The sequence below is a fragment of the Trichosurus vulpecula genome, chromosome 2, assembly GCF_011100635.1.
Source record: "Trichosurus vulpecula isolate mTriVul1 chromosome 2, mTriVul1.pri, whole genome shotgun sequence".
NCBI lineage: Eukaryota > Metazoa > Chordata > Mammalia > Diprotodontia > Phalangeridae > Trichosurus > Trichosurus vulpecula.
Window position 1 is genome coordinate 232,927,142 of NC_050574.1, and position 23,112 is coordinate 232,950,253.

General features: G+C 39.8%; 1 protein-coding gene across 1 annotated transcript in view; it reads right to left on the reverse strand.

Moving 5' to 3' along the window:
* Window positions 1–23,112, reverse strand: part of PDE11A (phosphodiesterase 11A) — a 485,178-nt gene that overhangs the window by 85,853 nt on the left and 376,213 nt on the right. The window contains exons 13-14 of the mRNA XM_036745320.1: window positions 17,543–17,652; window positions 3,033–3,123 (exon numbers count right to left, since the gene is read on the reverse strand). Coding sequence (XP_036601215.1) covers window positions 3,033–3,123; window positions 17,543–17,652 — 201 coding nt within the window. The remainder of the gene's footprint in view (window positions 1–3,032; window positions 3,124–17,542; window positions 17,653–23,112) is intronic.

Below are 23,112 nucleotides of genomic sequence, written 5' to 3' on the forward strand. Positions count from 1 at the left end.
TATTATTGTTTTTATTATTATTAACTCAATCATTATCCCCAAAAAAGACCATTTCTTTACCTCGAGTGAACACTATTCGCTGATCATATCCACAGTTACTATAATTGTTAATTATACTATCTTGTTAAGTTCCTTAGGGCCTAGCCCAGCAAATTGTCCATAATGGGTGTTTGTTTGTTGAATGAACACACGAATTTGTACAGACAGCTCTAGGATTTCCGACACAAACCTAGTGCATTTACCAAGAAGGTGTGGCGGAACAGAAAAAGGAGTGATTTTGAGTCTTAGTTACACATACAAAGCATGTGATTTTGGTCTTTTCACTTAAACTCACTGAGCTATAATTTCCTTTGAAAAGTGGGGATAAAAATATTTGTCATCTCTTCATCATAAGGTAGTTTTGCAGATTAAAATGAAATAATATATGGAAAGAGCTTTTTCATCACAAAGTCTTCTGCTTTACTTGGAGGGAGAGAGATGAGGAAAAACATCAGAGAAGAGAGGAACAGTGAAAAGAGTCTACTGTCAGACCCCAGGTCCAGTTCCAACCTTGCCCTGAACCTGCTGTGTGCCATACGGGGTAAGGTCGCCCCACCTCTTTGGGCCTTTGTTGTTGTCTGGTTGTGTCTGACTCTTCATGACCCCATGCACCATACTGTCCATGGAGTTTTCTTGGCAAAGATACTGCAGTGGTTTGCCATTTCCTTCTCCAGCTTATTTGACAGATGAGGAAACTGAGGCAAAATGTATAGTGACTTGCCCAGGGTCACATAGCTAGAAAGTGTCTGAGGCCTCATTCGAACTCGGGTCTTCCTCACCCCAGGCCCACTGTACCACCTAGCTGCCACTCCTTTGGACCTTATTTGTTTGTAAAATGAAGGGATTAGACTAGACAGTCTCTAAGGTTCTTTAAGTTCTAACATTCTGAGCATTCTATGTTCTATGAACAAATGAGGGGCAGTGTGAATTGCAAATAGGGGGCTGGTCTCAGACTCAGGAAGACCTGGTGTCGATACCTCCCTCTTACACATCTGCTGTGTGGTCATGAGCAAGGTCCTCCAATGGCCTGGGCCAGTCTCTAAGAGTACAAATTATAAAGGAGTTTCAGTTAGCACATGGAAGGTTCTCCACACAGGGGAAATCACAGATCTACACCAAAAGAAAGAAGAGGAATATACCAATTCCTTGGCTTTACCCTTCAGATACTGATTCTGATTTCCCTCTCCTCTGTCCAGTCTTGTCCTATTGTAATCTATTCCTGTGTCTAACCCAGTGTATACAATAGAAAAATCCCATACCAACCATCCTCAGCTGAAATTCTACAAACATTCAAATGCTTACTAAATGTAAAGCACTGTGCTAGGCACTGAGAATATAAAAACAAAAATAAATCAATCCCTGCCCTTAGGGAAAATTCTCAAACCAATAGATTCCAGGGTATTTCTGCTTATCTCTGCTGGCTCCTGTCATTTGGGTCCAAACGTCTGTATTTCATTCAGAAGGGAGAATACACAACCACCAATCACTTCTCCCATTCCTAGTCTGAATTCCAGGGCTTAGCTACAGATGGGAGTGTCAACTATCGTTCTTGGGGTCAAAGGCTTTCGTGAACTTGCAAAAGACCTACTTTTTTTGAAGACAGGCTGGAGGAAAAACACATCATATTTAATGAGAATATTCCAGCAAAATAAGGCCTTAATGATGATAATAATAATAATTAATGGCACAGCTAGAGAACTGACAAATAATGGGGAACAGATGATCCCTTCCTGGTCTCAAAAAGTCTGTGTGCTTGTAGAAAATTAAACAGATCCCTTCCTGGCAGGATTAACTCAGCAGCCTCGGTCACAGTCTGGTGGTGGTTGGCAGTTTTCTTTGTCAGAGGCTGAAAGTGTAGAAAGGGACCTCCTCATTCTAAGCTCCTGTGTTGCCATCTGAAGGATAAATAGGGAAAATAATCTCAGTTCAGATTCTTCCTTCAGCTGGGTTCCTCACTGACAAGCTAGTCCTGCTGGCAATTACAATTTCTTAGTCTGTCTCTAAGGGCTTCCTCCATTCTACTGAGAAAACACATCTTTCTCATGCTGTTTTCCTCTCTGTAACCTTTTAAAATCGGTTTGCATTTCACAAAATAACTAGCCAGCCCTCTTGAGGCATGCTAGGATGGATGATCTGTTTGCCTTGCTACTTCTTTGCCTAGTTCCTTATCCATTTACTGGAGGAAATAAATGTACTCAGATCATAATCTATGGGCAGTGACATTCTTTGAGAGCCAACAGAATAACATCATTGAAAGCATTTTATCTCTATGATTCTGCTAGCACCATTTACACTTGACTATCTTCCTACTTAGTGTGAGAGTAGCGGGAAGGTGATAGGCAGGTATCTAGCTAGAAAAGTATTTATTTTAGTTATTATTGCAAGCAACTGTTATCAGTGATTTTGAAATCCTCCCTGAGGGCAATGATGGGATTTCATAAATCAACACTCCCTGCTTGTTTTTAAACAGTAATCTTTATAGTATTTTGTAAAGACTAAAGGGAAAATGCATAGTTCTTTGAGTAAAAAGCAATGACTTAGACTTTGGTCAAGTTATTGAGACAATTTTTATTCAAAAAAAAAAAACCAAACCATGCAAACATTAGTAGTCTACCATGATGACTTGAAATACTCACATATCAAATGACTAGAAATTATTTAAAGCAGACTATCCCTGCATTTTATCTTTGTATTCTCAGTGCAGAACAGTGCTTGATATGTACTATGGCAGTTAATAAATGCTTATCTAATTATTAATTGATCTTAACAATCAGGCAAAAATCAGGTAGATAGGGTCAGTGAAGACCTGGCATGTCATCTCAGACTAGCATAACAAGGACTACCAAAGAATAGAAAAGGGCTGACATTTGAGGGGGGAAATTTTGGGGGGAGATTTGACCAAGACTACTCATGGTACTGAAAAAAAATTGTTAGGAAGAAATGCTTCTGTTGGTTTCTGGTTCAGAAGGCAACTGGAGAAATTAGTTCCATACCTCACTTTGCAGAATCATCACAGCATGGTTAAAATGATGGTGCTCCAAGGTAGCTGAAGTTCCATAAAGCTGGGCTAACGCAGATCCACTCCTGAAAGAGAAAAATAGGGTAAGATGCTATCCTCCTCACAACAGAATTCCTTTAAATTTCAGGTCTTTGGAGTAGTCTGAATGCCACCATGGCACCTGCTGCAAATATCCACAGGCAAGACCAGTCCAATGTAGATGTTTTTGTGGTTTCTGGACAAGTGACCTGAATAACAACTTAGTTAAGCGCATATAGTCATATATACTGTCAGCTTGGTTCATTTGGGGGGAAATGAAGAGGAATAGGGGAAAAGAATAGCAGATTAGGAAAACTTGGGGGGAAGGACAAATAAAAACTTGGCCAAAATGGAAAAGAATATTATGTAACTTCAAGTGGTGTAACGTAAGTAAATCATTAAGATGAAGAAGCCAAGGTCCAAGTCTAAGAGTCATGAATTATCACTTAATAAGAAAATCAATAATAATAATTTAAAAGTAACATTTATATAACATTTTAATGTTTACAAAACACTTTATTATCTCTCTTGAGCCTCATGACAACCCTGTGAAGTCAGGAAGGTCATTATTCCCACCATATGTGTGAAAAATCTGTGGTTTACAGACATCAAATTATCTGCCCAGGGTCACACGTTTGGTAAGTGTTTGAGGCAGGATTGCGAACTCAGGTTTTTCTTACTCCAAGTCTAGAGACCTAGCCATTAATTAACCATTGCCGATGGTGGGGGTTTTCTGGAAGCATTTGTTGCTATGACGATGTGTTCTGCGAGAAAAGCACTGTATGTTACCATTTTAAAATAGTATACTTCTAATTTAAGTGTAATTTTTAAAGTAAATTTTTTATAACTTTGGTTTTTTCATGACTAACATTACCCATTGTGTAACTTTTTCCTATCTCCTCCTACAGAGCCATGCTTTATAATGAATAAAATTAAAAGGTCCTAAATAAAGACGATATAAATAAAATAAAAGAGGAAGAAAGAAAAAAGTTCTATAAAGCTAACTAATATATCAAAGAAATTTCATGTTATACATAGTGTTTCCCATCCTTGGTTCCCCACTTCTACAAAAAAAGCAAGGGAGGCTGGAGGGTGGGATGTTCTATATGTGAAGGGAGTGCCTTCTCATTTATTTCTTTGTGGCCAAGCTTGGTCAGTATAATTTCACAATACAGTTTCAGTTGTTTTTTTTGACCATTTACATTGTTGTTATCATGTATATTATTTTCCTGGTTCTGCTTATTTGACTTTGTATCAGTTCATATTAGTCCTTCCATATTTTTTGGCAGTCATTATTTCTTAAAGCACAGTAAGATTCTATTACTTTCATCTACCACAATGTATTTAGGTGGCAGAGTGGGTGGAATGCCAACCCTGAAGTCAGGAAGACTCATATTCCTGAATTCATATCTGGCCTCAGACACTGATTAGCTGTGTGACCTTGGACAAGTCACTTAACCCTGTTTGCCTCAGTTCCTCATCTGTCAAATGAGCTGGAGAAGGAAATGGCAAACCACTCCAGTATCTTTGCCAAGAAAAACCTCAAATGCGGTCAAAAAGAGTCAGACATGACTGAACAACAGGATTGGGTCAGAGGAGCAGCAAACAGTCCAGTTTGACTGGAACATGAAGTATGCATAATTAGTCTGGAAAGGTGGGTTTGGGCTGAATTGTGAAGGTTTTTATATGCCAAATAAAGGAGTTCATATTTTATCTAGAAGGCACTATAGGACCATTGAATCTTCTTGAATACAAAGCAACATGGCTAGACCTATACTTTAGGAATACTAATTTGGCTGCTAGGTGGAGGACAGGTTAGAAAAGGAGGCCAATTAAGAGGCTCTTTCAATAGTCTAGATAAAAGATGATGAGCGCCTACACTAGGGTGGTGCCCATGTGAATGGAGAGATGGGGACATACACAAAAGGCACTTAAGAGGTATAACTAACAAAATTTGGCAACTGATTGGATATAGAGGGAGAATGAAGAGTTGAGTATAACTCTTAGACTGTGAATATTGGTGACTAAAAGAGTGGTAATACATCTATGTCCTGACTAGTACAAATAATGAATCATGTGAAGTGGTTACATGTATTTGAATTCACACTGTTCAAAGTTATAATTATGTACAATATGGTAATTGGTTCCAGAATAATGGAAATATGCAATGTGAATTTGAATAATGTGACCACTTCTCTGGTTTCATTATTTGCATAAATCAGGACCTCGCTGTATTCTCAATGGAAACAGGGAAGTTAGAAAGGAAGTGAATTTAGAGGGAAAGGTAAGGAGCTCAGTATTAGACATGTTGAGTTTGAGATGCCTATGGCGCATGCAAGTGGAAATGTCTAACAGGCAACTGGAGATGCAGAAGCTTGGTAGAAAGATACAGGCTGAATATGGAGATTTAGGAGTCATCTGTGTAGAGAAAACCACTGAATCCATGAGAGCAGATGAGATCACCAAATATAGATTTAGAAGAGGAGAGGACCTAGGACAGCTCCCTTTACCTAGTATTGGAGTGATATCAATGATCATTTTGCAAAAGAGACTGAGAGGAATTGGTTGGACAGTTAGGAAGAGGACACTTGGGCAAAAGATTAGAAATTAGAGGAGCACATGAAGTTGAACTGATTAACTAAAGTCAGCCCAGGGGCAGAAAAAGCCAGAGAAAAAAAACCCAGAGAGTATCCAGAAGGAATATCCAGCATTTTCTAGGGATTTGGTTATGCAAGAGAAGAGAAATATAATGAGAAAGATTAAAAAGATGGTAGGAAGGAAACAAGTATTGAAAAGAGCTTGAGTGCCAGGCATTGTGCTAAGGTTGGAGAATACAAATACAAACAAAAAGAAAGACTGTCCCTGACCTCAATGGGCTACATTCTAATGGGGAAAGAAAACACAGAGAAGAGAGCTGAAAAGTGAGGTGGGACCCTCAACATTATGGTGGGATGTTCCATGTTGAGAAGGACTAAAGAAATATCGGATGTTCCTGGGTGGGGAGAGTCCAGGTGCTAAGGGAAGTTCCAGGATGAGACAGAATAATTTGGAAGTCCAAGAGCCAGGAATAGGGCTGGGGAATGGTAAGGTAAAGTGAATATATATGTGTATACATACATATATATATATATAATACATATATATTATACATATATATAAATATAAAATATATATATTAAGGATGGGAGAGACGGGTATTTTTGTAGACAGGAAGGAAGGAGCAAGCAGGTAGAGAGAGATTGAAAATTATCAGGATAGGATGATTCAGGGAGTAATCTGCTGGAGAAGTGAGGAGGAGGGGATGAGATCAAGGGCTCAAAGTGGGGTTGGCTGTGATAATGTTCATCTCTTCATCAGAGACTTCATCCAAGAGAAGAGAATAGGAGCTGATTTGGACTATGGTGGAAGAAAGGGAGCATATGAAGGATGATTCAGTTTTTTCACTGAAGTATGGGACAAAATGCTCTGCTAAGAGGGCTTGTGTAGGTGATTTGAGTAGAGAAGAGAAAAGTTTTAGGACTGCTGCTAGGGAAAATTGTGATAGAAAGTCAGTTGGGGAAGGACCAAAATGATTGGTGTAAAACCAATCTAAAAGGCCCAGTTGAGATTAAAATACAAATTTGTAGTGGGCTCAAGTCAACTGTGTTATTGTGTGACTCTCTCTAGAGGTGATCCAAGTACCTGAGTAAGAGTGGGGAGAATGATAAGTGGTAATCTTGGGTTGAGGTTTAGGCACAGGTAGTAACAAGACAAGTAATCGGGCAAAAGACTAGAGGTTAGAGGAAAGCATAAAGTTGAAAATGGGCTTAGGAAGAGCAAGGCCCAAGAAGAGATGGAAGGATAGTAGATTTTGGTCAGAGGAATTTCAGAGTTATGGATTATGGAGGTGGAAGATGTGGAAAATGATGAGCAGGATATGATCAGTCCTATGTATGAGGCAGGTAGAATGAACGTATATATGTATATTTGTATATATACATATATATATATATATATATTATTGGAATTGAGGAGGTTGATGGACTGGCAAGTGAGTTTTTGAGAGGACATAAACATGTGAACTGATATTTTCCCTACTTCTTTAAGGATACCTCCTATAAAATTCACTAGAGCTTGGTACTGGTGATCTGGCATCTTGCCTCCATTCATGAGAAGTAAATTATTATTGGGAAATGTTGGTCTTCATAGCTGGAGCACTTCCAAGACTAAGTAAACCAAGGATCTCCCTACCCATGTTGTATTTCTTTCCCCTTTCATCCATTCATATGAATCAACATGTCTCTTGGAGTGTATCCATTTGGATCTATTCCAAGAAGCAGTGCTTCTACTGTTTCTTTCTAGACCTAACCTCTCTGCTGACCTCCAGTCTCCCGTCTCTAACTGCCTATTAGACATTCTGACCTAGATGTCCTGCAGATATCTTAAATTCAATATGTGTAAAACTGAACTCATCTTTCTTCCCAAACTCTCCTCCCTTTCAAATTTTGCTATTCTCATCAAGGGAGCCACCATCCTCCCAGGCCTCCAGGTTCACGACCTAGATATCATCTTGGATCCCTCTCTCTCACCCCCATATTAAAATCCATTGCTGAAGCCTGTAGAGTCTGACCTTTGTAACTTCTCTTGAATACACCACCTTCTCTCCTTTGATGCCACCACCATCTTGCTACAGGCCCTCATTTTCTCCTGCCTGGCCTATTGCAATAGCCTGCTGGTGAATCTACCTGCCACAAGTGTCTCCCTCACCTCTAGTCCATCCTCAATTTAGCTGCCAAAGTGATCTTTCTAAAGCACAGGCCCAACCATAATATATCCTCCCCTACTCAATAATATCCAGTGTTTCTTCCCATCACCTCTAGAATCAAATATGAAAACCTCAGCCTGGCTTTCAAAGCTCTCATAACCCCCCCACCCTGACCTTGCCAGTCTTCTTAGACCTTATATCACACCATGTGTTCTTTGATCTAGTGCCAGTGGCCTCCTTGCAGTTCCTGAAATGAGACCATCCATCTCCCACCTCCAGGCATTTTCTCTGACTGTCTCCCATGTCTGGAATGCTCTCTCTCCTCACCTCTGCCTGTTGGGTTCCCTGGCTTTCTTCAAGTCCCAGCTAAAATCTCACCTTTTACAGAAAGCCATTCCAAATCTGCCTTAATTCTAGTGCCTTCTTCCTATTGAGTATCTCATATTTATTACATCTATATCTTGTTTTACATAGTTGTTTACATATTACCTCCCCCATCAGGTTATGAGCTCTTCAAGGGAAGGGACTGTCTTTTGTCTTTCTTTGTATCTTCAGTATTTAGCGCAATGCCTGGCACATAATAGGCACTTAATAAAAATTTGTGACTTACAGAAAGCAAGAATCATTGGTAGGAGATCTTTGTGTATACCTATGTAAACACACATGTATGTATGAGCATACAGGTATGTCTATGTGTTTATACATACGTATATATATGTGTATATATATGTGTGTGTGTGTGTGTGTGTATAAACTCTTTTTATCATCAAGACAGTAGATTTACCATATTTGGGTGATGATATCACAGTCTTGGATGTGTTTACGGGAAAAGCAGAAATGGCATTAAAGAAAACAAAGATTGAGGAAAGCAGACGAGATTAAGCAAATACTGCGATCTTTGCTAAAAGGAGTTACAGATTTGAGAGTACTGAGGGATTGATTCTCAAAGTATCTGAAGGAGGAAACAATACTAAAGACAAGGGAAAAAATCTTAAACCTTATTACTACCCAAAAAAGGTGACCAAGAGAACACAATATCTACTGAGCCACCTACATAACATTTCTGTGAGAATAATCTGTACACACATAGAGACATGAGGGCATTAGGAAGGAACAAGCAGGCTTTTATAAGTAATTTTCCACGGTGGAACCAATTTTAATCACGATTGATTGAAAGCTGCAAAGAACACAAGAGCCCATCATTGCATTGTTTGTTGACTATAAAAAAAGTATTTGATTCAGTGAAACAAAATAGAGCCTTAAAGTCTCTCCTCCAATAAGATGTCTTTCATGCACCTATCAATATTAGGCAAGATTTCTTGAAAGGTATAATAACTTTGTTTGATGACCATTAATATCAAGGGAGGCATAAAATGAGGATATACACGCTTGCCAAAGAGGGTCTTCACCTCTGGCACAGAGGAGATCCAGTGAGAATATCAGTATAATGGGGCTTTTAGAGCATGCCCAGATTGCCTACATTGGAGTTCCTCTGAGTGGCCTTTGGAGGATGCTGCCTAGATTGCCTAAAAATGGAAGTCCTCTGCATCACCTAACACGCAAGTGGAGTTAGCTTCCTTTGATTGGCTGTCTGACCAGAACAGGCCGCATCTTTAACACTGGAGAGACTTAGACAACTGCCCTTTCTGTTCAGTTTTCCTTTTTGCTGTGCCCAGAGGGTGAAGATCACAACTCACTCACAGCGCAGGTGCCATGAATGTGTTGGGGGTGTTTATTTGTTTCTGTTTCATGTTTTCTTTTCCATTTTTGATACTGGTGGGGATACTCACTGGGTTTGAAAATTAGAGCCATGGTGGCCTTGGAGCTAGGACTCCAGGTGGGCTATTGAAGCTAGCCAGGCCTGCAGGGAAGTCCAGAGAAGCCAGGGTACTTGGGGCTTGAGACCAAGGGGGACCTTTGGACTTAGAACTGGGACTGTCTATTGTAGGAAGTAAGCAAAGTTCTGAACCTTATCTCTTTCCTTTTCCCAGAGTCTGGAGGTGGTGCAAGGGGGAGGAGGTTAAGCCCTATGTTTTGGGGAGTGAGTTTGCATATTTGTGATTATACCTTTTGAAGTAAATATTCCTTTGTAAAAGCCAATCTGACTGTTTGTGGTTAAATGCAACCAGGGTGCAAGGGACCCACACTTAAACTTGGGGAAATGGGTAGGGGCTCGAGCCATTTGCAGAGAACCTAGATCCTCCCTTCCAAACAGGGGTGCCAGAAAACCATGGAGGAGGAGTATAAATGTAACATACCTGGTTTTCTAGACAGTGAGGGCCAGGGTAGTCAGTGTTACATAAATCAAAGTGGGAATTCCTATAGATTATCAAGTCCTCCAATGTTCTAGTTTGCATGTGACATTTTGCTGATTGCATCAGGAAATGGAAAAAATATTGCATAACTTCCAAAATGCATCCTATGATCATTAAAAAGAGTTTAGCCTAATCATCCACACAGGAAAATCAAGTTGATAAAATATGATAGTTTATCATATGCATATGATTGGATATCCTATATAGAGTATTTTCACGTGTGAATGAATAGTATTCCATGACTTACAGCCATACTATTGAAGAATATTGATATTAAAAATATTAAAAGAGGGTTGTAATTTCACAAAGGCAACCCAACCTACTCTACTCCTGTTCGCTTTTGGACCTAGTTCATCACCTATTTGCAGTGTCTATTGTCAAGCTCTTTTAATACTCTGTGTCTCCCTGAAACTAGAGCTTACGCTTAATACCAACATTCTTCAGATGAGATATGGCTGTAAATCATGGAACTTCACAGTCTTTGAAGAACTGAAGTTAGGGATCACACAAAGGGCAGTAAGGCCCATGGTGGGGGAGCAGGCTGCCACACATTACAAACAACAAATTATGAAAGAGAAATGGAATAAAAGGGTGTCATCAGGATTTGTATATTTGAAGAAGAATCTGGGCAAGGAGGGATAATGGAGGGATAGTCTGGGTTCCTCAGTGGTTTCTACATGAGGCCATATGAACTAGAGGAAGACCTCTAGCAGTTTGAGTGTACCTCCTCTGGGTGGACTCACAGGAGAATATGGACAAGGCCTGTCTGGGTGAATTGTGATGTGCTTTGCTGGAGGCAATACCCCACACTGATAAAAATATAGATCCACTTGAATATTTAAAAATTGAATCAACTGAGTGCCTGGAAAGATGTGGTCTGTTACAGAGAATCATTCAAGAAAGAAAGTTCATTCTTTTCTCATATTTTCATCAAGGACACCCTTATACGCATATGGATTGATAATTATTGACATTCTCTTGATCAAATGGCATAGAGGAAAGAGAGTTTTGGAGTTGGATGCTGTGGGTTCAAGTTCTGGTTCTGACACATCCTACCTATGCAACCCTGAGCAACTGGCTTCATTTTGGGGCTTCAGGTTCCTTACAAGGTTTGATTCTCACCTTGTTGATACAGTTGGGTAGAGCAGTGGAGAGGGCTCTGTGCCTAGAGTCAGGAAGACCTGAGTTCAAATATAGCCCCAGATACTTAGCTAGCTATGTGACTCTAGGCAAGTCACTTAACCTCAGTTTGCCTTGCTTTTCTTAACTGCAAAAATAGTGATAGGACAAGCCCTACCTCCTTGTTGTAAGGATTAAAGGAGATCATGCCTATAAGGAGATTAGCACAGTGTCTGGCACATTGCCCTACCTCCTTGTTGTAAGGATTAAAGGAGATCGTGCCTATAAAGAGATTAGCACAGTGTCTGGCACATCAGAGGTGCTACATAGATTCCCTTTCCCTCCCTCCTCCCTGTAAAATGAAGGGTTTGGGCCAGGTGATTCCCAAAGTCCCTTGGATATTAAAATTATCTCTGGCTTTTTCAATTCTTTTGGTATTTTCCCTTTCCTAAGGTAGCTTCTAAAATGATCCCTTATTGCTTTCAGGATTCTGTCCCATAGAGTTCTTCATTGTATGTTTACTTGTATACAGAGGGAGAGAGAGAGAGAGAGAGAGAGAGAGAGAGAGAGAGAGAGTGAAATGAAGTATCATAGGTGAAAGCCTTGTATGAAATTCTGCATAATTATAATACATATACAACATATAATATATATGTATATGTATACACACAAGCATGTTTCATACATCTGTGTCATATGCATCTATGGCTCTGTTCATGAAACATATTGTTAATAAATTATTAGATTAAGGAATACATTAAAGTTATTTTTTTCCCTTATGCAAAGGGGAAAAGCAACAGGGAAAAAACTTAGAGAAAGGGAATTTTTAAAAAGTAAATGAAATACTGTACTCTCAGGTAGGCATCCCCTAAGCTTAGGAGACTTGAGCAAGTAAGCAAGCAAAGAGAATAACAATGCAAAAGTATCTATCAGCGGCTTTCCTGGGTATGTATATTCTTAAAAGAAGATGACTGAATGCAATATAGCACCTGGCTTAAAACATTCTAGGAGGCAGCTTAAAGGAGGAAAGACTATGAAATGTAATTATGAAATTGAGGACTGTAGGGAGGTGGAGGGGAATGGGATTGGACTGTCACCGCAGATTAATGTATACCAGTATTTCACTTCTGGGACGCAGCCTAAAGCGACAAGATGGGTTTTCATTCCCAAGAAATGAGTAGAAGAGATTATGCTAGAAATGAATAGAAGGAGTCTCCTAGGAGAATATACTACAAAGCTGCGCCATACTGATATTTAATCATCAGAGGCGGCTGTAATAGAGAGGGGGCTGCCTGGGAAACATCATCCCTAGAGAAAACAGGGCAGAGGTGTATTAACAGAGCAATTTCAGAGGACCATGGTATTGCTGCCTTCTCATGACTATTGATCATTCATTGCACTCACACCAATACTTAAAATTAAAGATAAAAAATGAAAATGCAAAGGTTCATTCATCAATGAGACTGAAATAATATATCACATATTATTAATAAAGTTGCAACTCTTTTTAAGGGGAGTCTTGCACTTTCCATTGCAATTTGCACCCTGCTTAGCATCTTCAACAATCTCTTTATAGGCTGATATTAAAACACTTTGTGTTTGTGTATTTAAATCCTGTCTTTCCAAACCACCCAGGAAGTAAAGATGATAAGGACAAAGATTTCTCTTGTAGAAATGAGCTGAACACTGGCACATTCAGTGATTAATCTTATTCTGAATGTTAAAAGGTAAGTTTATGAATGCATGGTATAATGCAAATAGCAAGAGACTTGGAGTCAAGAGACCATTGGAGTCAAGTCTCAGCCCAGAAACTCACTGTATAGCTTTGAGTAAGCCATTTCATTTATCTAAGTCTCAGTTTCCCCATCTTTAAAATGGAGGTGATAAGGATTCTTGCATAATCCATTGCCAAGTGTTGTGAGGGTCAAATGAAATATCACAGGTGAATGCCCTTGGTAACTATGAAATTCGGCATAATTATAAGCTATAGTTATAAAGTGCCCATTATAATTAATAGCACCCATTATAATTAATAGTGCCCATTATAGTTGAGGGGAAAATATCAGAGTGTGGTATGTCACTGTATGTCCTTAGTACAAAAATGATTCTAATTGGTGCAAGGCTGTTGACAATTTTGTAAAGGGGTGGACCTGAAAATATGTATGAGATTAATATGCCCACATTGAAAATACATCAGATAACTTTGTATTAAAGATATAATGCAGACCTCATATAGCACCAAGATAGAATAGAAGCCTGCTGCCAGCGATTTTTGTACCTGGGATTTCATCCATGTAGGGAGCTCCCAATGAGAAACTGCCTTTCCTAATGCACTTTATGTTCTTAGAGAGTCGCTGACATGCTAGGCGACTCTTGTAGAATCATATGACCAGTAGGGGTCAGTGCTGAGTCTTGGACCAAAGTCTTGACAGAGGCTGGCTCTCCAGGTTACCTCCGTGTCTATCGTACATGCCATGAGTTGGATGACCTTGGGCAAATGACTTACCACCTCTAAGCCTCTGTTGCCTCATCTGTAAAATAAAGGGATTTTACCAGATAATCGCTAAGATTCCGTTCATCTCTGTGCCGCTATGATTCTAAGTCTTGGGCTATGGGTATCAAAAACTAAGTGCAATAGTAAGGACTCACTCACCCATAGGTGACTCCTCTTTCTGCTTGCTGCAGCTATTCAGAGGGTGCCTGACACAAAGGCCTGTGAGAAGCCACCTCGGGTTTCACAAGGTCCGTGCACCAAGGTCTATGGGCGTTACTCGCTGGGTGGGGAGTTGGGGGGTGCTCCCAGGTCCTCACTCAGAGCCTATTTACTCCACACACAATTCTAAAAATGTTGGTGATTTTGCTTTCATGGTCTGAGTCAGTTCATAAGAAGCCTATTATAAGTAGTAGCTAGGACAGAGAGAGGAAAGAAAGGGGAGGGGAGGGAAGATTCCAAAAGCAGTTACTGCTTCAAGAATAGCCTGACAATGAGGGAGAAGACAGAACAGCTATTTAAAAAAAGAGCAGATACAAGAGCTTAAAATAGATAGTCTAAGGCCATTCATAATAGGGGCAAGCTACCAAACGTATCTTAATACTACCTGAGATCATCACCGTATTACAGCATAATACAATAACTGAGTCTCACAATTATATCCTAGAGTCAATTCTATTTAAAAATAATGATAGCTAGAATTTATACAGTGCAATGTTTTGTAACACACTTTATAAATATCATTTTATTTTATCCTCACAACAACCCTAGTTGCTATTATTATCCCATTTTACAGATGAGGAAACTGAGGCAGTTAAGTGACTTGCCCTACATCCCACAGCTAGTAAGTATCTGAAGCTGCTTTGAACTCAGATCTTCCTGACCTGAGGTCCAGTTTTAGACTGTGCCACCTATCTGCCAGAAACATTTCTGTATTGATTTGACATTTATCTTTCCACCTCTCTAGCGCCCAACACAGCACAGTGACTGACAAACTTTTTTGTATGTACTCAAAAATCATAAAATTAGTACTGTATCCTTGTATGACATGCATATACCTATGTAAAATAACGAATAGGAATTCTTGAGTATGGAGTATAGAGAATGTTCTAATTGCAAGTACATTTTCACCACAGGAGGGGGCGGCCCATTCCCAGGAGAATTTGACTTGTAACCCCGCCCCCCCCACCATAGGAATTACAAGGTGGATAAGGAGAAGGACGCCATGGTGGTGGCTCTCTGACTATGATGGCACAGAAGCAGTTATGCCATGTGGTGTCATGGGCCAGCAGATAATCATGAGGTGAGGCATAGGACAGCAATCTCTCTTGGAGAGGAAGCTTACCATTTAGGGAAGAAGGGCCCACAACTGTCAACACTCTAGAGAAAAGGCCCATTCATTCTGCACATCTAATAATAGATGGCATTTATATAGCACATTAAGGTTTGCGAAGGGCTTTACAAATATTATCTCAACCGATCTTCACAATAACATTGGGAGATATGTGCTATTACTATCTCTATTTTTACAGATGAGCAAACTGAGGACCAGAGGTCAAGTGACTTTGCCAGGGTCACACAGCTAATAAGTATCTGAGCCTGAATTTGAACTCTGGTCTTCCTGACTCCAGGCCCAGTGTTCTATCCATTGTACCACCTAGCTGCCTGTTGATATTTGTCATGAATATAACAGCTAACCAGTATGATTCCTATATGCAAGCAATTTCTTTGTATATCCACCATAATTAGCTGTTAGTCAACGAGTACTCAACAGCTAGCTGGCAATTTTGCACCTAGAAAGTCCTTGAATTTCCTGATTTCCCAGTTCTTGTCAAGGGCACCACCCTCGTTCCAGTCATCCAGATTTGCAATTTCAACATCATCTTCCACTCTCCACTCTCACTCACCCCATGCAACCAATCAGTTGCTAAGTCTTGTTGTTTCTAACTCCCCATCTCTTGCATGTATCCTTTTTGCTTTTCTACGCCTAAGCCCACATCCTGGTTCAGGCCCTCAGCTCCCCTTGCCTGCCTGGCTCATTGCAATAGCCCCCAAACTGGCTTCCTTGCCTCAAGTCTCTGCTCCTCGAATCCATCTACTCCATTGTTGCCAACAAGAATTCTTTAATGTATAGTAATCCAGGTTATCTCATTACTCAAAATTTTCTCTAGAGTCAAATAAAAATTGCTTCTTTTATCATTTTAAACCTTTTCATAACTTGAGCTTTTTCCTATGTTCCCAGTCTTCTCATGGTATCCGCCTCCATGCACTCTTTCTATAGACTAGCCCTATTGGGGCTGTTTGTTCTTCCTCATACCTAACACTCCATTTCTACTTCTGTGCCTTTGTTGTTCCCTGGGCTCAGAATGTTTTCCTTCCTTGCTTCTGCCTTCCAGAATCCTTGGCATTCTTCAAGATTCACTGGAGGTACCACTTGCAACAGGAGGCTTTTCCTGATTCCCTCAGCCATTAGGGCCAGCTTGATGTTCCTTGCAAACACATTTCTCCTCCCAACTCTGACCATATTCACTGGCTATCCCCTCATGCCTGCAATTCTCTCCCTCCTCATTTCTGCCTCCTGGTTTTCCTTGCTTCCCTCGTGTTCCAGTTAAAATCCCATGTCTTATTGTGAAGCATTTTCTGATCCTCCTCAATGCTAGTGCCTTTCCCCTACTAATTATTTGTAATGTATCCTGAATATATCTTGTTTGTACTAGGAGGACCTGAGTTCAAATTCGACCTCAGACACTAGTTGTGTGACATGGGGAAATCACTTAACCCTGTTGGGTTCAGTTTCTTCATCTATAAAATGAGATGGAGAAGGAAATGTAAACCACTCCAGTACCTTCACCAAGAAAATCCCAAATGGTATCATGAAGAATCAGAGACAACCAAGTAAACGACAGCGAAAATTTGCATGTCATCTCCCCCATTAGACTGAGCTTTTTGAGAGCAGGGACTGTCTATTGATTATCTCATATTGATCCTGTCTATATCTTTTTTTACATAGCTGTTTACATATTGTCAACCCTATTAGGTTATGAACTCTTCAAAGACTGTCTTTTGTCTTTCTTTGTATCCCCTGTACTTAGCACAGTGACTGGTACATAGTAGGTACTTAATAAATACTTATTGACTGACTGATTGCAAGGTCACTTGGTATGGACTTTACACTTGTTTTGTAGATAGCTATCTATACATGTAGATGTTGTCTTCTCCATTAGAATATAAGTTCCCTGAGAGTTGTGTATCCTCAATGCTTAGCACAGTGCCTGGCACATAGTAAGTATTTAATTAATGCTTTTCATTTGACCGATTGATTGATCCTATAGATTCATACCATAATAATTTGTACAGTGCTACAGATACCACATATTAACAGATATGTCCAAAAAGGTTTATCAGGGGATGAAGGCATGGTTCACTTTATGTTCTTTCCTAAAGATATTTTGATGCATCATTCAATCCAGATTTTGAAGACGGGAAGGGTAGATTACAAGGAGCTCCAATGGTTGTGCATTAGAAGAAAGAGGCCCTTTTTAAAATTGAGCCTTGTATCTGACTGGGGTCAGCAGGGACAACCCAAATCAACAAGCATGACAGGAAGGGCAAATTTGCAATTAAAAAAGGAGTAGGGAATTATCAAGATGGATGGGTCCCCAAGACACAGAAGCCAAAGCCCCCGTGGCCTTGGCCAAGGATGCCAGAAATGAATGCTCTTTTTCTCCAGCACTCGTCACCTTTGGCTCTGAACAGAAGGGCAAATGCATTAAAATAGCAGCAATTAGAACACTTACTTAGCTTGGAAGGCATTGTTGGTTCCCCTGTGGTCGAGGTCATGACATAGGCAGCCCACAATCACGGCTAAAATTTCCACCTCAGTCAAAATCTCCTGAAACCCAGCCGTCTGGGAAGAAGGGAAAAATGGCAAGTGTAACTACTGAGAGCAGGAAGGATGGATAGCGTTAGTCCGGTGAGTAACAATCAACCGTTTTTAGACCAGCATCATTTAAGGAAATGATTAACTGCCATCCACCATAAACTACTGTAGGTTGGGTGGTCAGTCTAACAGCATCAGGTCCCTGCAGTGATCAATTACTTCCCTGTCACATTTCCCCATGCCCCAAAACCAAGACGGGGCATGTGGTGTGTGTGTGTGTGTGTGTGTGTGTGTGTGTGTGTGTGTGTGCGTGCGCGTGCGTGTGTGTGTGTGTAAGAGAGAGAAACCAAGGCAAAAAGGGAAAGCAGAGTCCGTATAATAATTTTGACACCTTAAGACAAAAAGCTCCATTTCCAGTTAAATGAGAATATAGCAAAGTTCTAGAACAAAGCATATTCTATTGATATTAGAGTTTAATGGTGAGTTACTATAGTATTGAGTAGTAAAAAAAAAAAAAGATTAATTTAGATGTGAATGCTATTGGACAAACGGGTGCCTTTAGATGACAGCAGGAGAAGCTAAGATATTTAGAATTAAGAAGAAAATGTTTCTGTTATTAAAGCAACTATTTACTATGATTGATCATTAGCTATGAGAAAAAAATAGAAAGCATTCAAGCCACAGATATATTGAAATGAATAATTTATAGGGCACAAAGTCTCCCTCAAAGTCCTCCTAGCCTCATGGGGACATTGGGCTTTCAGGGACTCTCCTTGTACAGTGTAAGTTCTGGTAGGTGTTACTTACCTGCGACAGCTTCAAGTATGTGTCTAGTGATGGACTTCTATCCAGGGATGAGGGTTCATCACCAGAAGGCTGGGGTTAGGGGAAGGCAATGAGCATTTATATAGCACCTATGGCATCCTAGGCACTATGCTAAGCACTCAGAATATCTCAGCTGATCTTCACAACAACCCTGCAAAGTAGGTGCATCTTACAGTTGAGGAAACTGAGGCATACAGAGGTTAAATGACTTGCCCAGGGTCACTGACACCAGATTTAAACTCAGGTCTTCCTGACTCTAGGTACTACCAGCTGCCTCTGTGATGAATTGTTTTGACCAAAGCAACCCATGAAGACCTTCTCTTAGGATAAGAAGGGGTTGAGATCTGCATCAGTGGAGGGGTTTATACTCTGAAATCACAGATCTTATGCTTATTCATTACGTAAGTTTTGTTTTTACCATTATTTCCTTTTCAAGGGTGAGAAGATATAGGAGAGAGAGAAAATAAATACTTGTTAATTTAAAAGTAATTTTTAAAAGATGTAACAGGATGAGACTTTATGCCGTCTTGGGGAGGGAGTGGGGAGGGAGGGGAGAAAAACTGGAACTCAAAACTATGTAGAACCGTGCGTGGTAAACTAAAAATAAATAAAGAAATTAAAAAAAAAAGATGTAACAGGGTTGGATTGGCTGTAATGGATTCACTGTATGAAGGTTCTTTCCAGCTCTAAAGGATTATGAGTTTCATATAGATTGAGGACCAAGGCCTCAGTTCCTCAGAATTCCTCATCATTTTTCTCTTACATTATGCTAGTGAAATGAACAGATATGGAAGGTTTCATTCTAAAGATGCCTCTGACACAATTTCCTAAGCAGCTGCAACAGGAATGAATTTTAAACAAACCGTTCAACTTTAATGCCTTTCATGAACAGGAAATAAGCAAAGTTCAATGGTCCTCTCTCTAAATAAGATAAAAGTTATAGCTATCTCAGGCAGATAACAAGCTTCTAATTATTTTGGATACGCCACTCAGTACTGAAGTTTCTTGCTTTCCTACCTGCCCATTTCACTGATCATTGTGTTAGATAGATAGACAGGCAGACAGATAAAGAGATATAGATATATACACATACACACACACACACACACACACACACACACACATATATATATATATATACATATATATCATAGTCATCAGAAGTCAGGTTAGGGGAATCAATCAACAAGTGTTTATTAAATGCTTACTATGTATAGTAGTGTACTACAAATGCTGTAAGTTGGGACAAAAATGAAGCAGTCCCTGCCTTCAAGAGGTTTTCATTCATTGGGAGAAATAACACCTACACATGCAAAGAAATACAAAATATATATGAAATAGATACAAGGTAAAGTCAAGGGGCAGAGAGGAAGGCTCCAGGATCTACGGGTAACAGGAAAGGGGTGAAGGTGGGGTGATAAATGACATCAAACTTTGTCAACTTTAAGTAATACTTAGTGAATAAAGATTTAGTTATAGTGATTTCCCTAAAACAACAAGAACCCTCTGGTTTTGAGGTCCTTATGCTTCCATCATCCATTGTTCTTTGTTGGATTGGACAGTTAAAAAAATTGACTGAATAACCAGATTCTATATTTTAAAGTTCATGCAGTTTGATTAGTAGTTTAATTAAGGATTTTAATAATTACCATGAAGTCTGGTTTGTATACTTTAATAACTATCCATGCTAAAACTTAACTCCCCTTGCCATGACTTGACTTTCAATCCTGAACTGGTTATGTGGGTTTAGGACTTTAGTAGCCTAGGAGAAGGGACACGTAGGTGGCGCGGTGGATAGAGTGCTGGACCTGGAGTCAGGAATATTCTTCCTGAGCTCAAATCCAGCCTTAGACACTTACTTTCTTTGTGACTCTAGGCAAGCCACTTAATCCTGTTGACCTCAGTTTCCTCATCTATAAAATGAGCTGGAGAAGGAAATGGCGAACCACTCCAATATAATTGCCGAGAAAACCCCAAATGGGGTCAGGAAGAGTAGGAAACAACTGGAAAATGACTGAACAACAGCCTGGAAGACAGTCCAAATAAGTTAACCAGAGGGAGCTGTCAAATGTGGAACACTTTACTTGTGATTTCATATAGGAAGTGAAGCAAAAATTTAAAAATATTATAGTGAGCTAGCTACAGAAAGGATTTGCTTATGAAATGATAGAAATAGTAATAACATATTAATTTACCATTTCAAGATCTGCAAAGTGCTTTACCTACTCATATTTGTGAGGCAGCTGCAATACTACCACAGGTATTATTATTATTATTTTACAGATAGGGAAACTGAGGCTCAGGAAGGTTAGATGGCCCAAAGTCCCATAACTAGTGAGTGGCAAAGCCAAACTTTGAACCTAAGTCATTTGACTCTAAATCAATGTTCTTGCTACTGTACTGTGTCATTGACTGGAAACTATATGACAGGGAGGAATATTTTTTTCGCCTATTGGGGCCATCCATTCCTTGGTAATACACCATGGAGAAATTTCCACTTCTTTAGCAACTGTTTCTCTTTGACCACCATTTTGGGAAAGCCCCAGCCACCAGACTTCACTTCATTCCCTGGTCTCTGGTCATAGATTCCTTGACAATCCCCCAGTTCCTGCATGGAGTGTATCAAACTACTCCCCTATGGCCTGACTTCCATCCCTGTAACTTTCTGGGCCAAAGTACCATGCAGCTTTGTATGCCAACTCCTCCATTTGAATTTAAGTTCCTCAAGGGGAGGGACTTTGTTTTTTTTTTTTATTTGTATCCCTTATAATTAACACAGTGCTTGGCTCTTCCTCTTCAATCCCTTTTTCAGTTATCCAACTCTCTGCGACCCCATTTGGGATTCTCTTAGCAAAGATACTGGAGTGGTTTGCCATTTCCTTCTCCAGCTCATTTTACAGATGAGGAAACTGAGGCAAACAAGGTTAAATGACTTGCCCAGGCTCATAGTAAGTGCTTAATAAATGCTTTTTTAATTCATTCATTTATTTCATTCATTTCAAATTTACTGATACTTAACTAATGTCAAGGGACAGGGATCAACTAGAAACAGGAAAACCGATGAACAGCTTAAATGGAAATAAAAAATCTAATGTCATCCTTTGTATGGCAAATCAAAATCTTAATTCATCACCAGGTTAAAAGGTTATTAGATTTTAAAAACATAGATCATATTTTTCTACCAATTTGTCCAGCTATAATTTTGGCTAGAAATCCATTATCTTATCTTAAAGGGCATAAACTATGCCATAAAATATCTTGAAAAGCAGCACATTGTCTAGAAGAGGGAGCAAATAATCATAGCCGATATTTATAATGTGCTTTAAGTTTGCGAAGCACTTTACATACATCATCTCAGTTAAGGTTCCTCACAAACCTGTGGATGACACTAAAACCAATGTCATAATAGACTCACAGAGCCAGAGGTGAGTAGCTTCCTCCTCATTATTATCTTTATCATTATATTGTGGACCAGGCCTCTGCCTTTAAGAGGGGAGAGGAGAGGAGAGGAGGGAGGATTAGTTCAGCCGTTATAGGATGGGTAGTCATTTTTTTTTCTCTTGAAGCTCTCCAGGGATGGAGGCTTCTCTTGTTGCCATTTCATTGTTTGATCATTTTCACAATAAATGAGTTCCTTCATCCAGGCAAAATCTGATTTTCAGTTGAGCCCTTTTCCTCTTGATTGGCTCTCTGTGGATGAAAGAAAGGACTGTGCAGCATTTTCCTTGTGTCAGACCTTTTGTACACTTAGACGCGGTAATTAAGTCACCTCTTATATTTTTCTCTTTCCAGGATTTAACAATCTTAACTCCTTTGACCTTTGTTTTTGCTATCCCTATTTCTCATCTCTTCAATCATTTCTTTTCTTTTGCTGTTTTTTGGAATAAGGCTCCCTGACTAGAGGTCAGGATGATTCCAGGAACCTAGAATTCTATTCGCTTCAACAAGCTCCTAATAATGTGTGCTCAGCACTGAGCTAGGTACTATGGGGGGATAAAAAAGTCAAACCAAAACAAAAAAGCAAATGAACAAAACAACCCAAACAGACCCTCTATGATAATGACATAATAATAATCATAGTAATAGCTAACGCTTAGCTAGAGCTTACTATTTGCTAGGCACTGTGCTAAACTATGGAGATGGGAGAAAAAGGCAAAAGACAATCCCTGCCCTCAAGGAGCCCACAGTCTGAGGACACGCCAACAACTACATACAAACAAGCTCTATACAGGATAAATTGGAAATAATCAGCAGAAGGAAGGCCCTGGAATTAAGGGTGATCTACAGGAACAGCTTCCTGTGGAAGCTAGGATTTAGCTGCGACTTGGAGGAAGCCAGGGAAGCCAGGAGGTGGCAGTGAGGAAGGAGAGAGTCCCAGGCATAGGCAATAGCCAGAGAAAATGCCTAGAGCTGGGAGAGGAAGTGTCTACAGTTAGAAAGTCAGTGTTACTGGATTGCATGGTATATTGCATAGTGATGGTGGGAGGGGAGTATAAAAGGTGTAAGAAGACTGGAGAGGTGGGCTGGGCAGAACGCTGGACTTGTGCTAAGGGAAGGGCATATTGACCTATGGTGTGTCAAATGACCACCTTGTAAATGTCATCTAGAAATGGATTATAATAGAGATCCCAAGACTCGATTGGTTTTGCATATATAGCTAGT